The 24,528-nt window shown below is 41.7% G+C and overlaps 1 protein-coding gene across 1 annotated transcript; it reads right to left on the reverse strand.

The window, feature by feature from the left end:
• Nucleotides 1-23,931, reverse strand: LOC102099940 (tropomodulin-2). The gene is made up of 9 exons (XM_005521492.3): nucleotides 23,710-23,931; nucleotides 21,850-22,006; nucleotides 11,008-11,130; nucleotides 9,849-9,935; nucleotides 7,095-7,225; nucleotides 6,376-6,483; nucleotides 5,963-6,106; nucleotides 5,492-5,636; nucleotides 1-3,413 (listed from the first exon to the last, which is right to left on the reverse strand). Exons 1-9 carry the CDS (start codon nucleotides 23,833-23,835, stop codon nucleotides 3,379-3,381), a joined length of 1,056 nt encoding a protein of 351 aa, XP_005521549.1. The 5' UTR covers nucleotides 23,836-23,931; the 3' UTR covers nucleotides 1-3,378.
• Between the last annotated feature and the right edge of the window lie 597 nt (nucleotides 23,932-24,528).

A 24,528-nucleotide genomic window follows, 5' to 3' on the forward strand; every position in this document is an offset into this window, starting at 1 on the left:
TTGCAGAACCCAAATCCTTTGTGAAGGTTTATTTAGAAAAACCACAATGCTGGGGAGTCACTGTTACATAGCATGGTAATTCTCTTCCTCTTGAGTAATATGCACCACACTGTGCGCATGCAGTTACTTTTGTTCCAGAGATAGCATCATCATTTATACATGTACACATATGGTCCTCAGTGCACGCTACACTTCACGTGGATGTTAGGACACACACAAAGTTGAGTTTTTCCATGAAAAAACTGTATAAAAAATACAAACCAAACTTAAGCAGTCAACACAAGAAGCAATGTGGAAAAATAGACAAAGTTACTCCTGAATGTTTGCTTGAGAAAAAAGGACTCTTCTGTCCCTGTTCCCCATTCAGCATTGACAATGCCAGATGTTGTCTGTAGGATATGAAATAACTCATCACATCCTGCCCCCCTTCATGTTAGTTGCAGAGATTTTTAACCAGCTAAATAATCCTGTATTAGTATGAAAATCTGTCCCCAAGCATCACCACTGTGTGCTGTTGTTGCAATGTCTGACCTGTGGCACTCAGGGCTGGTGACAACACCTCTTGTGTGGAGAACATGGAAGAGGCAGGACAGACATCCCTGGTCACTGAGCCCCCTGGCTGGGGCTGGCAGCAGCTGCCTGGAGAAAACAGCCAGGGCTTGGGAGCTCTCCTCACACATGCTGGGGCTGCTGATCAAGATGGTCCCTCCAGGGTGAGGCTCCTCCCTGCAGAGGAACCGTGGCTGTGCAAAGGGCATGGCAGATGGAGGGATGGAGAGCCCACAGGGCTTTCCCCAGCCATGTACCTCGGTCCATGGTGCCAACTGGGGCTGCAAAACACACATGGAGCCACCTGACTGTGTAACCACGAGCATGGCTCTGAGCAAAGCTGTACAGGACATGCTGCAAACACCATGAAGCAGTCAGAGCAACCCACCCTTGTGAAACTGCTGCATGCAAATACCAACACTGTCAATGGCAATTAAGACTAGATATGGATTGCACTTGTTTCCCTTAAACACAGATATGTACCACTCTTAAAGAAAAAAAAATAAATAAAAAATCTTCAAAGAATTGATTGATAATTGGGATTCCCCTGGTTGGATCAAGGGAAAAGAACAAGAAATTAGGGGCAGTGTGATTCCTGTCACTGAAGATTATAAGTAACATAATCTTTAGGCTTTGTGGATGAGGATTCTTCTTACCCATGAAACTTCATGGTGCAAAGCCCAGTATTCCCCTTGTAATCCAAATGTTTTATTAAGGATTCTATTTAAGCCCTTGCAGAGTTATGACTTATTACAGAACTTGTAACTTTTTTTAAACGGGATATCAAAGTTTTTCACAGCAAATCCTGCATGGATCCAGGGAAGACCTTAGCAAGACTCCCCTGTGTGTTTTGGTTTTTACTTGCAAAGCAAAGGTTTCAGTTTATTCTGAGGAAGGGAAGAAGTGAAAATTTTAGAGACTAGGGGCTGTCAAAGAAGTAAACTGTGGCTACTGCAGTTTATATCCCACCTCAGCAGACCACTTTAGCCAAGTATTTTAAGTGGGATTTCAGTGAGTGTTTTTCACTTTGGACCCAACTACAAAGATCAGTATCCAACAGGAAAAGCTTTGCCTTGAACCTACTCATTTCTGTTATAAAAGGCACAGAGGGAGGGTTCATCCTGTTAGCTCACACCCCAGCAAGATGAAAACTCACTCAGGGAAGTGTGCCAAACATCCAGCACCTGCTCTGGGGCTCCCCAGGCCTCTGATCCCTGGATGCCCGGCTGCACAGTGCCCACAGCAGTCCCTGCTGGCTCAGGAGCACCCTGCAGTGGCCGTGGTGTCCAGCACTGCCCCAAGCAAGCAGCGCTTCATCCCTGCTCTCAGAGAGCCAGCGTGCCCCAGGTAACAGCACTGGCCACAGCACTGCAGCTCTCTGAAAGCCTGGGGTGTGTGACACACCTGACCTGAGCGTCCCTTCACTCTCACAGCATGTGCATGTACAACCAAAATGAACCTCTGGCTGTTAGTCAGCTGTTGGCAGTGATACAACTGTGGTAGAGAGTAGTTTTAGATGGTAAAATGCACAAAACAAAACATCAGACTGAATTCTTACTGAAATTTTGGTGCTGTTGAGCACTGGGGTTAGCTGCTGCTTCGTGAGTGTTTCCCACTGGGTTAAGATAATGTCCAGCATGTAAGTTAAGGCCATGATTTAGCAAAGCATTTGTGCATGTGTTTAAATCTGCCCTTATTCAGACAAACACTGGCACAAATACCCACGTGCCTTGTGATACAGGGACAAACCTCAACTGCAGCATATAAATGTCAGTTATGTAGCTGTCAAAAAACTACCCCTTCAGTGTCTTTTCCTGACAGCACAGTGGCTCTCCTGGATTAAGTATTTTATTAATCTTCATCTAAAAGGTCCTGAGAACAGTCCTATAATGCTAACAAATGTACATAAATACCAGAACTGAAAAAAGTCAAACTCATGGCTCAAAGCAAAACAAATATTGCTCAGAATACTTGTTTAGGTTAAGATCACTAGCTGTAAACTGTGCATTCTAGTAGCAAACAAAAATTTGTTGGCCTAGGAAAAAAAAACCCAAAAACATTCAACATCTATAGGATTGGCAGCACTAATATTACTTTACAATGTGGAGTAAGAATAAAAAACATCAGTGTAACATTGCAAAATAACCTAAAATAACCAAAGCTTATGTAAACAAGTACGCTTTGACAATGTTTGTAGGTCTAGGTGTGACCCTGCACTGGGAGCTGGACAGGTGGAGACCCAACAAGGGTGGCAGGGGCTGTTCCAAGGTGGCTCCAGCTGCCCAGATCCCACTGCAGGAGAGAGGCTCAAGGGTGTCAACCTGCAAATCTGTACTGGCATCACTAGTTCTACTCCAGGGAGCAGCCCATTGCAGGATTCAGTTCAGCAGGACTATACACATAAGTAAGGATTATTCACAAACATAAGGCATTGCAGAACTTGGCCCTAAAATTTCTATTTTCAGCATAGAATCCCTTATCCATATACAAGGTCATATTTTTATATATCAAAAAGTGTCTAAAATAAGGGTCACAGTCACTATATGTTATGCTCAGTAACAGTTATGATGCTGCATATTGGCTTCACATACTGCAAACCATTTTCTTCATTAAAATCAAACCAACTATGAACCTTTCTCATAAGAATTAAATTAACCATGAAAATTGAAAATGGACAGGCTCTGTTTTCAAGGTTAAAAGGAGACATTAACAGAAATCAGCAACTCCCATTGTAATAATTTTCCAGTGCCTTCCCTTCTGAGCAGTGAGCACTCTGAGACTGCAGCTGGTGGTGGCCTCCAGTCCTGCCCGCTGTCCTCGACGCTGTGGCTACTGCCGCTCCCCTTCCACGCGCTTCTTCCGAACTGCAGAGCAAGGAAAGAGAGTCACTACTGCCTTCCTGAGAGCACCAGGGCTTCTCCCACAGCTCCCAGTAACACAAAACCAGCACAGAAGGGAGGAGCTGCTGAGAAATGCTCAGAAGAATTATGCCCACAAATACCATCATTAATAGATCATAATACTCAGCTAAACAATTGTACCCAAACTGTGGTTTTTTGTGTCACAGACTGTAGAATTTCACCAAGTGTTCATATCAATACATTTTCCACAAAAATCACACTCTGAGCTAAAGGTTTTAGATGATAAAGAAATCACTACCTCCTGCACTTCCTTCCAGTGATTCCATTTAGATTTTTATTACAGTTTTATTGTTCTTTTAAAAGCCACTCCATTCCAGCTAAATTGATACTGGTCTGCTCTATTCTGCTTGGCAGTGCTCTGGATTATTTAAACTTTAGACATCAAAAATTAATAACTCTGTAATTGCACAGTGTATACTACAGGTAAGCAATAATCATATTTATTTAGAAAATAATTTGAAGTACTCCTAAGTACCAATATCAGTGAATACTGGTAAAAAAAATATCATATTGGACCTTCAATCATCTGTTTAAATGTCACATGCAGCATCAACCATCTGATAGTTAATTAACTCTATTATTTCACTGGAAACCACATAGGTTGAAGTTGCCATTTAGCAAAGCAGAGTGGTAAATCTTGTGTTATGGGCAGGATTATTTTGACAAGCAGTGCCATGTGAATTTTTGCACTTAGGATACATTATACCTGGTATAGAGTTGGGCAGCACTTGCTACTTCACATTCTAAGAAAATGCATTGAGTCTTTTCTCATCTGGCCAGACAAGATTTGTGAGGCTCTCCTGTTCGTGTGATACAAAATTTTAGTGTTATGTCAGTGTCATGTCCTGTGTCTGATATTGAATGGCTGAAGCACAGAACAAAGCAGTAGAACTTGATGAATGAATGCTTTTCACCACAGAAAGTCAATAACAACAATATATTGCTAAACATCTCATTACTGCACTAAGAGGAGGTTTTTTCATCATGTCTTTTTAGCAAACAGACTGCATTATTCCAAAGCCTCCAGTGTAGCATCAGTCATTTCTGTCTGCTTTCAATGTTTTGCTCTTTTGTTTATTTTATTGTATTGAATTCCTTTAGGAATTCTGTCCTACAAAATCTTGAACAAAACCAAACAACACAAACACAGTAAAATGAAGATTAGGACATAAGTCAAATGGCAAGTAGTTAAATAATAGGAAAAAGGGGTTTTTCTCTCTTTCTAAATAGGATATTTCAAATACCCTTCTGGGACACTGATTGTTTTAGGAAAAACAGTATATAGTTGGAATGCTCAGGTATTGCTAAAAATTAAAATTTCAAAACCCCAAAAGTATGTATGAAAGAAAAAGGTTTTAGCTCAACTTCTATCTTAGTTCCTACAGAGATAAACCCAAGCTGAAACCCACAAAGACATCATGATTTGGTACCCCAGTCTGAAGCAGGACTGATTAAAAATACAAAATTTAATTTTTTTTTCGCCTTCTCACTCTAAACATCTTCTGTCCAGTCATCTCCTTTGTACTCTGTGTCCTGAGCCCACAGGGCAGAGAATGTCACACCCAGGTGACACTGGCAGGGTTTTATTGTCTTTGCCTGTGCTTGGTCACAGAGGCAGGAGGCTCTGGTTTGCTCCCTTGGCTGGCCAGGCCTGGGCCATCATGGGCTGGACAACAAAGTCAGGACTTCTGTGTCCTCTGAAAAAAACAGGATGGGTTTGACTCCTCATTTACTGGCCACAACAGCTGTTAGAGCAGTGAGAAATTTAGGGCACTCCATGGAAAAGGTGGAAAAAACTCCCTTTTCCAGAAGGAGCAGGAGAAAAATAGTGGCTCCTAATCACAGATCTGATCTTTGCTGTGTTCTACTCTAGAGCCCGAGGAGCTTTGCATCTCCCCTCACACAGAGCTGCTTGAATGTTGCAAAATTCCATCTGAATGTAAGACAGGGAGAGTTGTGCCTGGGAAGGCCAGGGCTTGGCTCACACAAAGAAATGATGAGTAAATATAGTGGCATCTTACCCAGATCATTGTTTTTAGTGATAGCTGCTGCTACCCTGGTTCTTGGACCTTGTTTTGTGAACTGGTATCCAAACTTGAGAATCCTGGAGTTCTCCTCCAGCATCTTGGCAATCTCCATCTCTACAGCTGTCCCAAGCTGCTGCCTCTGTTGGCCATGTAGTGAAGTGTCCCCAGAAGAAAAGGAAACATTTGTTTTCATGAGAGAGAAGTAAGGGGTTGTATTGAAGTACTGGGCTGCAAACTACAAAGAGAATCCCATCCCTGGAGATTTTGCCCTGGGTTTTGCATTTGCCTTTGAGTAGTTTCATTGAGAAGTTTGCCACTCTTTGGTTGCACTGACTGGGGACATGAGCTGCAGAATGACTGAGCCACAGAGGCTGCCTTGACTCTGCCAGAGCCCCCTAGTAGAACCCTCTGGGAATCCAGATAAAAGAGAAACAAAAGTGAACTTCCCCAATGTTCTCTCTTTACCTGGTTGTCAATTTTAATTTCTGTTAGGGATTCATTCTTTTTCAGTGCATCTATCAGTGCCAAAATCCCCGTCCCAGTGATGAAGTTGGATTCTACATTCAGACTCTTCAGTGTTTTGTTCACTTTCAACATATCTGCAAATGCCTGGAGGGCCAAAAAGAGGGAACATGAGATAACATCTTGGAAGTTTCAGGGAACAACAGGGAATCTGCAAAACATAGCTTAGTACCAACAAGAAATAAAACATAAATATCCTTAGAAGAACACAGAGGTAGATCAGAAGAGATTATATTTCTGCTTTGCATGGCCATAGGGAATTCCTGCAAGGGAAAATAAGGAATGTATCCTAAAGCAGACATGGACCTACTTAAAGTTTGTTGTGGCTTTTTTTTACCAGTAATGTTAAAACTTACAATAGCTACGGGGTCATTGCTTCGAGTAGCTGCAAGGCTGAATGTCTTCACATGTGTGTTGGTTTCCAGAGCTTTTGCAAATTCTTTCAGTGTTGGAATAGGAATATTCTAGGGTAAGAAGACAAACCCAGTAATTAGGAAAGCCAGTCACACTGCCAATTTTAATTGTTATCAAACTGATTGATGAACAACCACAGTCTGGGCAAGTGAAACATGCCTGATGCTTTCAGAAGCATGTGAGAATGGCCAGAGCATGCTCTGGGCACGGTGGCCCCCAGAGGCTCGTGGTGTCTGCAATGTCAGCGCTGCCTGGAACTGGGTCAGGCTGAGGCCAGCACGTGACCATTGCTGAGCTACTTTCCTATTCCTCTGCCAGTTGTTCAGTCTCCACGAGCCAGCTCCTCCTCCACTTGCCTGTGTGGGCTAATTGAACTTGGCCAGTGATGATTACATAGTACCCATGAGATATGTTCCTTTACAATCTGCTGAGAAAGGCAGCCAAAGGGAGTCACCCCTTGGGCTTTTAATTGGCATTTAATTTAGTATCAGGAATTAATGACCTTGGAGCCTCTACAACAGTCCTTTCCCCACCCCTTCCCTGAATGTCCTGCTTTTTCTGAACAGTAAAGAGAGACAAAATTTGAAGATAAAAGGCACAGGCTTTGAAAATATTTGAACAAATCCTCCTATGATGACATAAATGAAACCACAGCACCTACCTTTATGTTGTTGAGATTAATTTCTGTGAGACTAGGATCATTTGCTTTTATCCTTTGTAAACTTGCTTCCACATTGGTTGGATTAGGTGGCTCCTCAAAGATGGGCTTGACCTTTTCACCTTTCACCACATCTGCAACACAAAATCTCATGAAATGTCAACAGAGGAACATCATCCCTCTGGTTGTTCCACTCCCATTTAAGTTCATACTGCAGCAATCCAGGAAGGGTTTATCACAAAACCTGCAAGTAGGAATATTATCCCCATTATCTCTGCCATGCACTTTGCACCCCCTGTGCACCCAGAGCTGTCACTGGAGGCTGTGGCCACGGAGGCTCAGCAGCATCGTCATAAGCAAATTCCTCCTTTATACACAAAATCCCTGCACAATTAATTGGAGCCAAAGCAGCTTTCAAGACTATTGTTTGGGATGTGATATACTGCAAGGGCTGCTTTGTCCTTTGTCTAATATCTGTAAAGAAAGGTGTGCTCAGAACTTGCCCATTGTACTAGTGAGAAAATGTCCCTGTATGCATGAATAAATTGTGCTACATAAAGCAACATGAGCAGGAGGCCCCTCAGTTTCCTCTCTCAGCTGATACTATCAGCCTTACTATAAATTCAATTAGCTCTTGTAAAATTGCAACATCTGCACTTTCTAAATAATAAAACTATCAAAGCATGAAAAGTAAATTTGTGTGCCAGCACCAAGATTTATTAAATCTTTGAGAAGTCATGTTCCAAAGAACTATGGTATTTAGTGCTGGAAGCTATGAACTAAAAATATTCTCAGAGATGCAAAAAAATCATAGCTTAGAACACAATTAGTACTTCTAATTCCCATGCATATAGTTGTGGAGATTAATTAATTAACCCTGACTACCCAAGCCACTAGAAGCAAGAAAGGAATATGTTGCTGACCACAAGTGTTTGAATCCTTTTATTTTATGCTGCAGACAGAGAGAGATTTTGAAGACTTGTGCTCAAGTCTCAGTGTACATTGCTGTTCATTGCAATGGGTAAAAGTTCATACTGTATCATGGGCCAAAAGAAAACCACATCTTTTTTTAGAACTCATAGTAGAGATGGTCATAGACAAAAATTGAGCTGGTTTTCACTCTGCTCCTTTTGATGTAAAACCGTTTTTTTACTAATTCCCTGAGAGACCTCACATATCCCTGAGTAACACTTCAGCCTTCCTAGGGAGCTGGGAATTGAAAACTACATTTAGAGAATTCACTTTGGATGCAAGGATAGAAAGTAAAAAAAAAAAAAGCATTTTTTGCACTTGTGGCAACACCCTGCCAGGCTGGGAGCAGGGGAGACACAAGCACCCCTGTCCTCAGGTTAGACATCACAGTGCACTCAGTCTAGAGTTAGGAGGCATTTTCAATTTCTACTTCCTCTTGCTTTCCATGACTTTTTCTTGTTTCTTTAATCATGATCCTGTTTTACCACACTGATGAGCAAATTTTTACTGAAGCATTTCACTTGGCTAAGGAAAGGTATTGCTTTTGGATGAAGAATACAGTGATGTGACGGTGATTTTCTGGTTCGTAGGTCTGTGATTGGAGCATAGTTTAGCTGACTCACATAGCTGACTTTTTGACTCAGTACAACAAAAATATTCTGAAATCTATGAGGATTAGTAATGAATGCAGTTGCCTGTTATGAGATAGATGGCAGCTCACACAGGGCCCCACTGGGGAGGCTTGCAGAGCAGCTTTATCCTGAGAAAAATGAAGTGACACGGTGTCCTGTCTACTTTCCCACCTCCCCTTTAGCGATGGAAGATGGAAAGGAAAGCCTTTGGTAAAGATAGCTGCTGTTCTCATGGCCTTAGAAAAAGAAAACATTTTTTTAGTACTGTTTCCCTAGGAAAGGGCATTCCAGTTTTGTCTTAAAAACTAAAGTTTAACCCACTTGTTATCCCAGGACCTGGAGGTAACAAGCTCAGGATCAAGGCTTGGCAGCTCTCAAGAAAAGCTTGTAATTCAGATGCATCCATTTCTCCCTCCATCCAGCCTCCTGTGGGTTGCTGAATTAAGATCTGATTCACCAGAGGTCTGTTTATTTAGTACAAACATTTCTGATTTGTTTTTAGTACCTACAGCTGTTTCTGTTGGGGGATTTCTGGAATGATTCCGTTTCCTGTGTCCCTGGGGACGCGCAGAACAGGCACTGTTTACACACACTGCCACAGGAGCCAGGGGGAGGTGGGAGATCAGAGGGAGTGGCTGGGGCAGGGGCACATCCAGGCAGTCTTTGCCTCCCTGTGGATGCAGCTCCAGGTGACTCTGGTCACAGATGTGACTCTGACAGGGATTCTGCCACGTTTGAGCCCAGGTCTGTAAATGTAAGTACTTGGGGCAAGATGGCCCAGCCTGAACTGTGGCCAGCTCTTAGCTACAGCTCTCACCCTTTTTTCTGCCTGCTGCCTAAACTGAAATGGAATGGAAATTTATATGTCCTGGCTTGTTAAATACTCCCACTCTCCCAAACATCTCTGCAGAGCCAGATACTGCTCTCTAGGAAAACAAATTCCCTTAGGAATGATCTGTTTGTATACTATTGTTGTTATTATAATAAATTTTAAGATTTTATTTACTTTTAAAAAGTCACCTTTCATGATTAATTGGATCAATCAAAGTTAGACTCAGTTACATTACACTAAATTAGACCAACAGACCCCACCTACAGGCATAGAAGTCCCTACAGATGATATCCAGCCCACAAGAGAAATCTGCTTGCTTACTTCTCACGATTCCTTTTCCATCTTTACCGCGGGCTCCTGCTTCATCAAATTTTGGGTTGTTGACCATGTTGTGCACTCCAAGAACAGCTGAAATGTGTAAACACCAGCAAGAGGATACAATGTTAATGGCAGGAACACAGACTGCAGGAAAGTATCTGCTACAAATTGTAGTTTAGTTCCCCAAACAAAACCCCCTTTATAAAAAGTTAACTGTGTGTGTCGTGCCTGCTTGAAGGGAGAGCCTTTTGGGCTCCGAATTCTGGAGATACACTTTCAATACAGATTTTTGAACAGTTGAGTCCATGTAGAATTCATATCCCAGAAGTGCCAGCTGGAAGGAACCGCTGTGGGTCATCTTGTCCAGCCTCTCCCTCAAGCAGGAGTGTTGCCAGCATTAATGAGGTCAGCCATGGCTTTGTGTAGCTGGAGTCTGAAAACACTCAGGGATGGAAATCCCACAAGCTCTTTGGGTAAATCGTATCAATGCTACACTCCTAATCCTTTTCTTCCCTAATATACAACCTGAACTTCTCATTCCTCTTATGTTCTATTGTTTGGTGTATCTAAGAATTTCACTGTACGTGTGATGAGCTTCATTCACTGGCATTCCCACCAGGGTTTCTTACGGAAGCACACTGATATTAACATGCTTGGAAAATAACCAGAAGTGGTGAAGATACCCTGGTCTAATCACCTGGCAACAAATTTTCTCATTCAAGGGGTTAGATTCCAAATTTCCTCATGGATTCAGGATCTTTATCCACTGCATGCTGTGAGGAGTTTATCTGGCTATTTGGGATGGCAGAGCTGACAGGAGGTAGCAGTAGTATGCTACAAACTATGTGGATACAGAAGGATCAGTCACTTCCATTACAGTGCCAGCACCCCAGCCTGCAGCCCACTGTCCACCCTTCCCTTCCCCAGACCACAAGAGCTGGTTCATCTTCCCCCCTGGCCTGGCACATCCATTTGAAGTAGAGAAGTCTGAAATGCAGTAGCTGTCGAGTCACGCTTCAATCATCCAACGTGTGGCCCATGGCTTGGCCACCTGTCAGCCAAGCACCAGGTGCTTGAGGGTCATCATGAGACACTCCTGGTGGCAGGTCTGGGCACAGGAGAGCTGGACATGTGGGGGGATCATATCTATATGTTTTCTAACCTGCAAGGTCATAGAGCTCGGTATCTGAAGCACTGGCCAGGGCCTCTTCTAGTTCTGGATCCAGGGTCACTTTCTCTTCTGTGCGGGTTTCTACGGGCTTTTCTTTAGGGATAAATATTTTTCCTAAGATGAGAAAAAAAGCCAGAGTGATTAATGAATTATTGGAACAACTTCTTTGCCTCCTGGCAGCAGAGGAATAGATCTGTGACAGTGGAACTTCTTGGAAATACTATCACATGCATGTTTTCTCTTTCTTACTTGATGTTATCCTCCACACCAGGATCTTAATAAGTCTGAAAATAAGAGGTGCAGATTACCGCTCTGTGTTGGTGATTGTTATTTTAGGAAATTTGCTCTCAGGAGGAGTCCCAGCTGTAATTTTTCTGAAGGTCCTGTATCCTTAAATAGGCAGAATCAGGTCTAGAAAAAAGCTTGCAGAAATTTCATCCTTATATCTAAATGAGGCACTAGGAGCAATTAAAACCATTCTACTGCAAAAATCTTCCAGTTCTTGAACTTCCATACATGATCCTGAAAGCTCAGCAAACCTGTTCTCTTCCAGTAACTCAGTTTAATTCCCAGCCCCTTCAGAGTATTCTCCCTCTGTGTCTCCTGATGATCATTCACATAAACAGCTTTATCCTGGTCATTTGTGCAGGCCTGAAAAGTCTGAACTGAACCACATGTTGCCCAAGAAAGACTCCTGACGTATTTGTCTCTCTGTATCCTGCTGATACCTTTGGGTTAGCAGATGTGTGTTTCCATGCAATATTCCCCCAAGACTGAGGTCATTGGCCTGTCTACTGAAATGAGGAAAGTGCAGGATAAATCCAGGAACAACACAAGTTCCACTACTCCTTCAGGCTGCTATGGTGGTTAACCTCAGTACCGTGATGATGTAACTGCAAATGCTTGGAGTGAGGCCCTGTAAATCAGAGCTCGAGCTGCACTCGAGTCACCAGCACTGCTGGGAAGGATGAGAATTTAACACTGGGCTTTTCTCCCACTCAGCCCTCCTGACCAAGCCCCACAGTCACAGTGCTGCACTGGATGATGCCACAGGCAACAGACAGTGCCATTCCTCCAATAATTGAGGGAATTCCCATGGTCTACTGTGGGATAGTTCCCCTCACCTTGTCCCTAACAACTACTTCTCAAGCAGGCTTTAATTAATCCTGTTGTAATAAAGCTGTGATGATCTTTGGTGCAGGCAGCTTTGGCCCACTGTCGGCTTTAAATTTTCTTTTTGTGAAGCTTTGTACACTCTAGATGTAATGCTTGAAGCATTACATCTAGTCCTGTGACTTTCTGAAATGTCTCTAAAATAGTTTAATTTTAACTGTATTAGTCATATTGCTATCATTCATAAATGCAATTCTGATATTTAGTATTGAAATACAAATACTTTGCCTCTGGGTTTTCAACAATGTCATCCTTTTGGTGGCTTCATTTTTCCCCATTATGGTCCAAAGTATCATTTTCATGTAGCAATTTCCAATTAATTTATATCTTTTAGACAAGTTTGTCTACAGCCATTTTTATGCTGCCTGTTTCTATGACTAAAGTCACTGAATAAGCTCATAAAAAATTTTTAATGGAAATTTCTGAAACTCTGTCAAGGTTTATTGATACATGATTCAAATTATTTACCATTAAGATACCTCTTCCAAGACTAGACCACTTCTGAGTACAAAACTGGACAGAAAGTTACATCGAAACTCAGAGTAATATCATGGTATGATTTATTTTTCATGTGATGCTTTAAGTAATCTTTTCAGAAAAGGCTTCAAGAAGATAAAAGCCTTTGGTGGGTGAAAGTTAAGAGCCATCTAATTGAGCATTGGGTCACAGCAATTAAGGACAGCCATCCCAGCAGCATCAAACAAAAATCAAGTGGAAATCTGGGATAAGAAGCACTCTGCAAAGATGGGTCAGTCATGCGCTCCAGATTTAATAGCAGCACAGGTGATCAGACTTCAGATTCTCTCTGTGCTACCACCTAATCTGAAGTGTTGGATGGCAGCTTCCACACACCACTGACCAAGACTTAATTTGATGCCAACTTGACATAAGGAACAATTTCATTACTGTTCTGGAAGCTAGAAAACCAAACTCAATCAGAATACCCGAGTAAACAGTCAACAGTGAGGAATCCTGTCCATAAAGTGTTTTCCTTTCAGATCACTGGTGGTTCCACGTGAGTTTCAAGCATTCAATAGATTGTTTGAGATATTGAGGGAATCCTGCTGATCTTTATCCTGACTGACAACACTGTTCTGTAGCAGCAATCCCCACTGGGCCATGGCTTGTGGAGACAAAGCATCTCCATCAGGCAGGAAGGGATTCCTCACAGGCCCAAACCCAAGACACTCTTTTAACCAATACTGATCCAAATCTGCACTTTCACACATAACATTGTAAGGGGACACAGCACCTCAAGTTTGGACTAAACTGGACACAATATGGTCTTTCTCTAAGGACTTTGGATATGTCAAGGTCAGCACAGCAAGAAATCAAGGAGTAATGGAAACCTGTAGAGGCTCATACTTTTTCTGTACAGCTCACATATATAGGAATACAATTTTAAACATTTGTTTCAGGCATATGTAATTCTTGGATAACAGCCCGAAACTCGTTAAATGTGTACATGATTCCCAATGACAGTTTCATTTAATGCATTCTTGGCAAATGTTTTAGAAAAAAAATTCTATTATTGGTTCTATGAAATATTTAAAGGGGCAAGGTCATGTCAAAGATAGTAATATATATCTTTAATGTATGTGGGCCTTGCTGGTATCCAGTGGTGTTTTAAGAATATTATTTTTACTGCTATCTAGATAAGAACATTCCACTGTGAAGAGATGCTGTAGCACAGCAGATGTAGCTTAGAAAAATTTCTATATTTAGCATGTTATTAGGAATTTATTACCTGTTCACCAGCTGCAAAACCAAGTGTCTGTTTATAGACAGCTGTCAACCAGTTTTCCTTCATTATTTAAGGACAGAGTTTAAAGATTCAGAAGGTATCTCCTAGTCCCACATCTATACATTGCAAATTCATCATCCAGTGCATCCTGGAATCCACTGACAAAATAAAATATGGATTGTGGCTTCCTTGAGTCAATGGTCCAACTTAAAAAATTTATTACTTGGAAGAAGCCCTGGAGGAATAGCAACATTCTATTATTATAAAGTGAGATTTAGGAAGAAAGGCTGCTCTTAGTGCTCTTTACATTCACACTGTGTTTTAGAAGGTACTTTATTATTACTTTATGTGGTATAATTAATGTTGGCTGTGTTATCTTTTGCCTCCAGAACATGCTAATGTTCTGTGCTAAGTCTTAATAGTAATAGCTTAACTTTCTACCAACGAAAAACACGGTGACAAAAGTTCTGTTTCTATGTAACTTGAGCTACTTTGTTGCTAACAAGGCAAAAATAACCATGCTTCTGTATAAAAATAATACATTTTTTGTTTAACTGCAAAGCAAAATTCAATTACAGTAAAATATCATTTTATTTTTACACAAGTATAGAAACCCAAAGTGTGTGGAATTCCAAGCACTTACTTTCAGTGTGAAATTTTAAGTGTGCATCACTGCAATTCTCCCCTTCTTTTAGCCAAACTGGGGTGTCTGGGGTGACCTGGATGATGAATTATGTCATTTGACTTTTATGAATAAATATAAATTACCATTTTTATTTTAGTATTTATTTATGTTTAGTATATACTTGGCATTTATTCCCATCTTGTACAAGTCAGAACTGTACAAGCCAAAACTCAATAAAACACAGAGCAATGGGAAATAAACCCATTTATATTAGCTGTAAAAAATCTCCTTTTATTTAACATCAAATTTTTAAAAGATATTTACTTAATTTTATAATACAAATGCATTTTCTGCCATAATTGTAATACAATAACGTACTTTCTTTTCCTATAAAGTGTAGTTCAGATTATTGTACTTTCAAGAAAATACCTGGTTACACTTACTACTTCTGACTTCTCAATGAATCTCTGACTACAGTGAGTGCCTGTTTGTTCTCAATTACAGAATTCTACACTGACCTTGGGAGTGAAATTCAATAATCCTGGAAATCTGCCTTGCATAAATCACAGGCACCTGATTCACTTTTTCCATTTTACACTATTCTTTTCTGTTGAGGCTTTCTTAACCCCCTCCCTACAAATATTCTATAAAAATGGAGCTAAATTAGTTCTTACCAAGAATAAATTTGTATTGTGAAGGAGAAAACAGGCCAAGTTCAAGTCAGTGTGAAGCTGAATGCCAGTAGTAATAAAAATGCAGTATCTTAATTGTTGCTGTTCTGTTGCTCTTGCATTAGTGTCAGCATATTCTATGCCTGAAAAATTATGACAATGGAATAGGGAGGCTGCAAAGATAAGCCTTCCAAAGTTATTAAATCTATTGTGCATAAACACAAAAAGAGAATTTAAATTGCATCAGTATCCTTGAATTTGATAGTGATTCTGCCACTTCAGCAATACCCTTCAAAGAACTCTCCTGGAAAGTATGCTTGCTCAAACAAAAATAAACAAAAATAAACAAAAATAAACAAAGGCCAACCTGTACTATTTTTAAAACAGAAGGAAGCCCAGTATTTCTTCAGACCCTCACATGGATTATCACAAATTAGGATGCAGCCCTAGGGCAGTCCTCTGGATTGCCTCCTGGATTATATCCTGGATTACCTCCTGGATTATGTCCTGGATTGCCTCCTGGATTACCTCCTGGATTACCCAGTCCACCAAGTGAGCAGAAAGCTCTTATGTTTGATGTGGAATGGTAGAAGAGGAAGAAACTCAAACTGCCACTGCACTTCAGGTCCTCCTGGGCATCAAAGACCCTTGAAATGTGGGCAGAGCCGAATACCACACTAGTTATGTTCCTTTCTGGCCTCTTGTCTCCCACCCAACACATTCTTCTCCTCTTTTCCTTCCCTCATTGCCCCCTGTGCCTTCCCCATCCCCCGTGTCTCCTGATTTTCAAAGTCTTTGAGTCCTGACCCTTCCCATCACCTCCCTTTCCTCTGCCCTCCCTTCCTTACCACGGCTCTTCTCTACAGCTCCTTTCCCCAGAGCTGCCACATCTAGTCCTTCATCCTGGAGAATTCATACATCTCCTCAAACCCCCGCTCCACCTCTCTGCCCCAGCCTCTCTGCTGGCTCTTTACTCTTTTTTCTCCTTTACAGAGCCCTTACAAAGGGAGGGGAGCTCTGTCAGAGCAGGAGGGAGTCTCCCTGCCCTTGCTCCCGTGTGACAGGGGCCTCTCAGATGAGGAATTTCAGGAACATCCCGAGCCCAGGCCCACCAGGCTGCTCTGGGTGCTGCTGTGCTGCCTGCACAGGCAGGCAGGAGCTCTGACCAACACCCAGCAGGGGGAATACTGGGAGAACTCTACAACAAACTGGATGTACAAGAAAGCACAATATTCTGAGGATGCCAGACTCGAGTATATTTCCCTGGGGATTCCAAAGGGCATACATTTTAAGTCCTCTCTTCAAAGCATGGAGACACTGCAGGTCATAAAAAAAAAACAGCTGGAAAAATTTACTCTAGATGGATAAAACAATGTGTTTTCTCCTTAATCTTGTTCTTGGAAGCAGCTAAGTCCTTTTTGCTGACACTTTCCAAAAATTCAACTCGAGGCAGCCTCTCAGCATGGGAAATTTCACTGTGAACTGTGCAAGTTTGGCAAAGTCATGAGCCACTAAAAGAAAGTCTTAGAAAAGCAAGCAGTGAAAGGCACTGGCTAGAGGCATTACTGTCAGCAACTGCAATGCTTTCAATGCCTTAAGAGACAAACATCAGTTCTAAATTTAAACCCTTAAGAATAGGAAAAAGGTGGCAAAAATTTAAACAAACCATTTAAGCATCGGGGGTGAAACGACTGCCGTGTCAACCCAAGAAAGATACTGTGTCTCTAGAGAAAACCCTAACTTTTGAAAGCAGTCTCTTAGACACAGGGGAATTGGAGCTCATTAGCATCTACTCTAATACTCTGACCTTCTGAAAATGACTATCCTTATTACTGGTGCTGTGTATTGATACTCTGCTTGGCACAGCACCACATGCAACATAGATGGTCTCTGCTGGAGCAACTGAAAACACAGGTCTGGCCAAAAGTACTCTGGTACTTTCTTCCCTTTCCCTTTTGTCAGTCAGCTGAAAATGTTAGTATTTAACCACATACAAACACGTTCCCCTTCCCTTTCCAGCCCCAAATAATAATAGCCCAGTCCACTGGAGTTTTCACATGAGTTTGATGAGAATTGGATGGGATCCAAAATGAAATGGTTTGGCAAGGAGAAGAAGACCTTTTAGAAAACAGGGACGGTGGTGAAGGATTGGAACAGCAACCCTTAAAGCAACCTTTCATAGCTAATGACATTTCACAGCAGAAGAACTTTTTTAAATTGTGTTTCACTGGTACCATACGGTTCAGAGAACCCCTGGAACAAAGCAGAAGCAGAAATGCTGTTACCAGTTCATGTGTGTATGACAGCAGGACTCAGCTCTTAACTGAGGGCACTCATACAGCCTGCAGAGAAAACACAGCACTGACAGGGCTCTGGAATACTTGGTGCCTGCACTGCCCCTTATGTTCCCACTTTTCTTGTCATTCCTGGGTCGTTCATGAACTTGACAATGATACCTCACATGGAAGTGATGGAAGTCTGATAACCACCTGTCCCAGCTGTATGTGTTAAGTGCAGTGGGTCAGTCTAAGTAACTCCACAGACCATCAGGTTCTATGGAAGGATTTCTAGAACATCTGTCCTAAGTAGGAACAAATCCAAAATACATAAAATAAACACTTACAAACTGCCCATCACCATGGACACAGTTATCAGCCTTTTGCTCATTACTAACAGACATCTGTGTTGCACAAGAGTTCCTGAAAGCCACCAGATCATTTCAAACCACACAATGGGGCATTCAAACGAAGTACCCAGCCCTGACTTGCATTAGGGAGGATGTGGGTAAAGCAGTCTGAAAACATTTCTCAGTGGCCAGCTTTGGGTGTGCGCCTGAGATCATTTCAGCCTCGGTTTGGGCAAACCTTGGGTCTCCATTGAAATCTGAGATCTGTCCCATACAGGCTCAAATCTTTTGTGTACAGCAATTAATGAAGGACGTTACCAAGCTGCAATGTGGCAGAGGGCCAAAACCCTAATGCATTCCATACGTTTGATTGTTTCTGCCAAACATCTCCAACCTCTTGAAACCACAATTACAATCAAAAACAAGGCAATTCCCCACATAATCAGCCCCCCCATCTTGGGCTCATATTTAACACTTCCTGTGTTTTAACCATTCTGGATATCCCTGTCAGCTCTGGAATTTGTTTTGGCTTGTTTTCTAGGACAATCAAAACCTTATGGTTGCTCAGCATATAGAGACCAATGTAGTTTTGTCCTTCAGCAGCTGCTTGGTATTGCTTCTTGGTCAAGAACTCTCAAATAAAATATTAACAACAAAACAAAGAGAGGCAGTCACAGTAGATAAAAAATCATGATGTACCACAGACTAGTCTGGAAGGAGGATATTTTAAATGCCACCTTTTTTTCAGCTCATCAGTGAATGTCCAAATTTTAGCTTAGTATGATAACTGTAAAAACTGGTAGAACTGTCATTTTACATTTAGTAGAAGCATCCCACTTCCTAAACTTGAAAAAATAAATGCTTTCCCAGTGCCAGACAAATAGCATAGTACAAAACACTGACAAATGTTCAAACAACACTTGACATACTCTAATCCTACTGAAACAAATATTCTTAGGTCATAAATACCAAATGGCAAATTGGCATCAATACCTTCCAAATATACAAAACTAGATGCATTTTAAAGCTGCTTGAGAATTTAATTTTTAACTAGCAGAAATAGCATCAAATTAATTTGGGGTTATTTACAGAATGGCTACATTACAGAGCTTCTAGAGTGTAAAAAAATAATTTAACAGAAATCTATATAATATAAATATTTACCAATCTGTAAATACACCTTAGAGACCATCAATCTGCAGAAGGTGAGAAATAAGATTTTCCTTAGGAGACACTCTTCTTTAGAATTCCTCTGAGGACACATTTTAGAAATTTAAATTATTTAAAATTCTTTATTATTAAATTATTTATCCTGAACATTAATTACATTAATTACTGAGCCTTGGAAGAATACTAATTATTCTCGAATTAAAGCGACTTTAAGTCTAGTATGCAGTATCAGATCTTGAAAATATCTTTCAGGATTGCTTTGTTCCCTTGCATGGGAAATATCTTCTTATAAATGTAAATAAAGTAATTTGTACTTTAATACAGCCATCCTGTTGTTATTTTTTTTCAATTGGGGGTGCCAAAATAAGTAACACTGCAGTTGCAAGCACGGATGATAAGATCCAGGAATAGTCACACGTGGACTTTGTACAACGTTCATCACATTTCACCAGATTCAACCAATTAGTAGGATTATCATACAATCCACAGGAAGATTTCAGTGCATTTGGCAGATGGAGATTTCAGTTATGTTTTATAAGGCTCAGATTCTGCATTGCTGGAAGTCTGGTGGTGTTTCTGTAGGACAGCCCCTGCCAAGCCACAGAGGGGCAGCAGGACTCACACTCCAGTACCAATTCAGGATATGCCAAGCTCAAAATAAACAGCTTTGTTCTCAAAGCCAGTTCCCTTAAAGCAGCACAAAAATGACACTGTGCAGCCTAGCAGTTCTCAATTGTCAAGGTACTGGACCTCATCAGATCTCAGATTAATTCAGTTATTTCTACATAACACAGAAACAAAGAGTATTTTCACAGTGTTTGGCCTCTGACTTCAAAGACAATGTAGTATAATTCTGTGTATTTAGATTATAATTGTAAAATAACTGCAGAAATCACAGAACACATGGTTGTTTTCATTCGACTTAATATGCTAAAGCTGATACTGAGGATTTTGTCATGAATTTGTATTGTACAAAGAACAGAGGATATTAAGGGAATAATTCTTTTAGCCTAAAATGTTGTCATTACCTCATAATTGTAATAATTCTTGAAGTTGTAATTTTGAAGTAAATGAACACAGTGAATCAAAAGCCAAATTAAGAACAGCTTTAAATGCTAGGAGAGCTGCATTCACTCTGTGCTCAGGGGGAAGTGAAATGTGTGGTTGGTTTTGTTTGCAAAGCAGTGGTATTTCCACACCAGAGACACCAGGAACTAATAAAGCAGCACTAATAAGCACTTTAAGGGCATCTGGAAGCAAATGTAGGAATAATATTGCTTTAGCTTCATCAAAAGAAACCTGAAATGGAATCAACAGCCCAGTCCATACAGTACCACTGTCAGGGACAATACAGGGACCCATTCTGTACAGATCAAGGGCCAATCCTATAGGTATACAGAATTCCACACACTGCTGGGTTTTGTGCACTGATGTTTCAGGCTTATTTGGAGATCTCAGATATAACTACACTGAAAGATGCAAAATCTCAAGTCTGTAAATATCAGTAAGGTGAGATATGACTGAAGGTGCTGGTATAAATATCTGGGGACCTGCAAGCAGTGACTTGTACTGCTCTGACACAGCAGTGTGTAGGAGACTGAAACAATTGGTAATAAATCCATGCTACAGTAAAGTGATTTCCTTCCTGCACAGCGTGTGGTTGACCACTCCTGCTACTGGCAGGATCTCTGCCCTGTCACTGCATATCAGTGGGCTCACAACTAGCCCTGTGAAGAGTAGTATGTGGGTGCTTTGATGGGGGAAAAAGTAGGTTAAGGAATATGCTGCATGGTAAAATGATCAGATCTAGCTGAAAAGTGTCTCATTTGTCCGAAATCACTGTTTCAAAGACTGAGAACACAACGTAATGATAGTAACAACTCCTGGCCTAAGAAATGCTACATAAATAACATCTTACATCTCTGGTAATGGTACATAATGTAAAAAATGCTGCCCTTGACTTTCTTGAAGTATCTGCTTTCCCTTAAGCAGATCCCATTGAAATCATGGCAAATCCATTACACAGCCAGAAATGGACCCAGACATAGGAAGTTCCTGCTTGAATGAAGGGGTTGCCTGAGGCCACCAATTTTGCTCACTTTTTATAAACAAGGAAAAAGAGCTAGTGGTGCTAAAGGAATATTGTTTGTTTAAATTATGACTGTTCCTGTCCTGAGGTTACCCTACCAGTGTTTAAATTATTAGAATTAGGTTTTCCTGTTTTTCCCCTTTTTTGTCCTGTAGCTGTAGGACAAGGGTAGCAGGCAAAGTGTCTTCATGAATAGCATTGCCAGATGTGCTAGTAAACAAGGAAAAATACTTATTTTTTGTAACTGTGTTCCCTGAGCAGTTACTTACAGCAGTTGCAGGCAATCTTCACTCGAAAGGCATTTATGTGTTTCCTCCTGAACGCCTCCCCCACTGCAGTACCCCTGCACGGGCCTAATGCTTAACAGGGAACAGTCCCTGTGGGGTTGGTGGGGGCACCTTTGTGCTTGAGTGCACCCAGAGGCACTGGCTGAGCAGGGAGCTGCTGACTGAGCAGTCAGTGCTTTGCTGTGTTCCTGTGGTGCTGCTGTGTTCCTGCAGCCCCCGAGAGCCCATCCACCTGCCACAGAGACTCCAGAGCAGCGAGGCAGACACTGGCAGCAGATAAACCACCCCTTCACCTGCTCCAGCAGCTCTAGATCTGACTCCTGAGCCTCACCCTGCACTGGGACAGCCCTCACTTGTGTCCCAGCACGTGGCACGGAGCAGGCAGGCAGCCCGGACCCCTGCAGCCAGGCACTCTGTTACCCAGCGCCAGCATGAGGATGGACAGTACCTTTCTTTTCCCCTGTGAAGGGTACAAAGTCTTCTCTGTCCTTGTGCTCCAGTGCTTGTTTCTCCAGGTAGGAGAGCAGGCGCTCTCTGTCGAAGGGGCCCGTGGCAGCTTTAGTGGTCTGGTCCTTTTGCCGAAATCCCGCTGGAAGCAGGGCATTCTGTGAGAGAGAGGCATGGAAAGGAGAGGAGGCAGCTTCACACAGTGCTCCAAATCTTACCTCAGTGTTGCTGGTTCTTAAGTGAAATCATTCTCTGCATAATGCTCTTGGATGACAGCAGTAACACACATTACCTAAATGTAACCACAAAACCCAGTATATTCAGCCTTCTTGATTTACTAGCCATTAATATTTGTATTAGCCATATTCACAGTCAGAGCACCAAAGAACTAAGTAAGGTCAGAGTCCTCTGTTACACATATTATAAGCAGAGTTTTCTGTCCAGGTATATAGACCAGGATATGTTTTCTGTACATTTCCTTTACTCTTTTTCCTCACCATCTTTCTCTCATTAAAAAAAATTCCTTTCATTGTAAAGCAGATGTCTCTCAGACTTCAGAAATGAATGGCATGCATTAAAGAGACTGTTGAATGAGGTAGACTTCAGCTATTCAGAGTATGAGGAAGCAAGCAGATAATTCCCACTTTCAACATGTAGCTCTGGGATCCTGTGATTTCATCTGCATCCTGTAGCATAGGAATATGTATAAGGCCCCCACATTTCAGTCCAGGAAATCCCAAGAACAAATACAGGTAGGTGGACCTTGCAGTGCATGTGCTGTAAAGCCAACATGTTGAAGGTGCCCCAGAGTACTTCAGAAACATTTCCTCACTGGCCAGAACATGCACAGTAAATGTGATGCATGGCAAATACCATCAGGGGAATTCTGAGCACATGCAGTGAACTCAAGTCACCAGTCATCTTACATCTTGTGCATGCACAAATGTGCCCAGAGAGCTCCAAATTCACTGCATTATCTACAAATGCACCATGGCCTGATTTATTTGGTTAGTTGGTGTTGCTTTTTTAATGGTTTTCTGTGTTTACATTTGAGATGCCGGATACTTGAAAACACCAGAAAATGTAGAAGTGGTAGCAGTGTGGGAAGTGGCAACATGGAGCGAGAGAACAGTAAAGCCCCACCTCAATTTCCAGGCAAATTGGTGCTATAGAACTAGAAGCTATGAATCTATTGTGTTTCTCCAAATTCATTTTGCCTTCAGACAGAACATTTTATCTGCCAGTTTACCTGCCAGTTTTCAAACTCCTATATCAGTTTGAATATTTTTGGGTAGGTACAGTCACAATTCCCTGCACACTTGTGACTGTAACCTCATTATTGTAGGATCAAGTGGTTCTCAGACCAGAGGTCTTTAAATTCTTTGTGAGAATGTCTTCAAATATCCCAATTATTATTACTCTCTGGAAAATGACAGTTGTGTAGCTGAATCCTATTTTTCTTGATCATGCCCAAACATGTTCTAAAAATATATGTGCTGAATGACACGGTCAACAGATTTCAGAAGTTCAAAAGATCTGATCTCCATAAACACAGGTTATGTTTGTTTATTGCCATGCTCAGAAACAGCAGCCATAAAAAGCTTCTTATTGAGTTGCAGTGTGCCAACATGATTAAAGATTTAGATTGCAGACAAGCTCATGTCTAAATAGACATTGGATAGACCAAGAACATAATGACTTTTAGAAAAGTAGCACATCAGAGCAAGAATACAACCAAAATGTCTGCAGCTGAGCTGCTCTCACTCTAGGCTCCACTGTCCCTCCTGTAACAGAACACAAATAAAAAGTGCTGCCACGTGTGGCATTTCTAACAGGCAGCGTTGCAATCATCACCACTAACCTCAGGATCAAGGTCATCGAGAACATGCTCCAGCTGCTTCAGTTCATCCTCTGAGAGCTTGCTGAGTATTTCATCCTCGTTGATGTTCTTGTACTTCTCCAGCTCCTTTCGGAAGGGCAGAGACATGGCTCCTGCTGCACTGCTCGCCTGCTGCTGCTGCCCGGGGCTTCAACCATCCAGGGGTAGCGAGCTGCTCCGGCCTCGCTCACTGCCAACAATAAAGCATTGTGAGCATCTCCATTTAGCTGAGAGTCCTGGAAAGCCCACGTGCTGAGGGTCACATTGACACTTATTAATGAAAACAAAGCAGCAAGATGTCCTGGCACAGCACAGGGGGTGTGGGATGTCCTGGGCAGCGGTAGCCACGGAACAGCAAGGACGGGTTCAGTATGCTCGGGGCAGCCCCAAACAGCAGCTTTGAGACATAGATAAGGAAAATATTAGCGACTTCTCCTTTTTCATAGAAATAGAGCTGATTTATTTCATTTCCTTGGAAACAGTATCTGTTTGCTCTTTTGGCCAGAAGCAAAGGAAAGCGGTAGAGTCACAGACAACAGTCCTACACTGACAAACAAAAATAAAAAAATTATGCTTTGAGGTTTTCTATCTTATCCCAGCTTTGCTGGGGGCTGAAATCTAACCCACAGCATCTTGGCTGACTTTTTGGCACATTCTGGTTACCTAAGCATCTTTCAGGTACACTGGTAGTTAGTCTTACTTCAGCATGTTTGGATACAAACATGACAGCACTTATCATCACAATTCTTGGAGTGAGGAGATGCTAGTTATAGCTCAAAATATTATCTGTAATTCAGTCTG

The sequence above is a fragment of the Pseudopodoces humilis genome, chromosome 16 (assembly GCF_049639895.1).
Source record: "Pseudopodoces humilis isolate 2021_Gansu_Grassland_sample_001 chromosome 16, ASM4963989v1, whole genome shotgun sequence".
In the NCBI taxonomy this organism is placed as follows: Eukaryota; Metazoa; Chordata; class Aves; order Passeriformes; family Paridae; genus Pseudopodoces; species Pseudopodoces humilis.

Bases quoted from the DNA above. Each gene is read 5' to 3' on its own strand.
- LOC102099940 (XM_005521492.3), bottom strand. From the start codon at position 23,835: ATGTCTCTGCCCTTCCGAAAGGAGCTGGAGAAGTACAAGAACATCAAC. The intron at 11,131-21,849 runs GTACTGTCCATC...TTCTCATCTTAG, and splicing joins CTTCACAGGGGAAAAGAAAG to GAAAAATATTTATCCCTAAA. The intron at 6,107-6,375 runs GTAAGTTTTAAC...TTGGCCCTCCAG, and splicing joins GCAATGACCCCGTAGCTATT to GCATTTGCAGATATGTTGAA.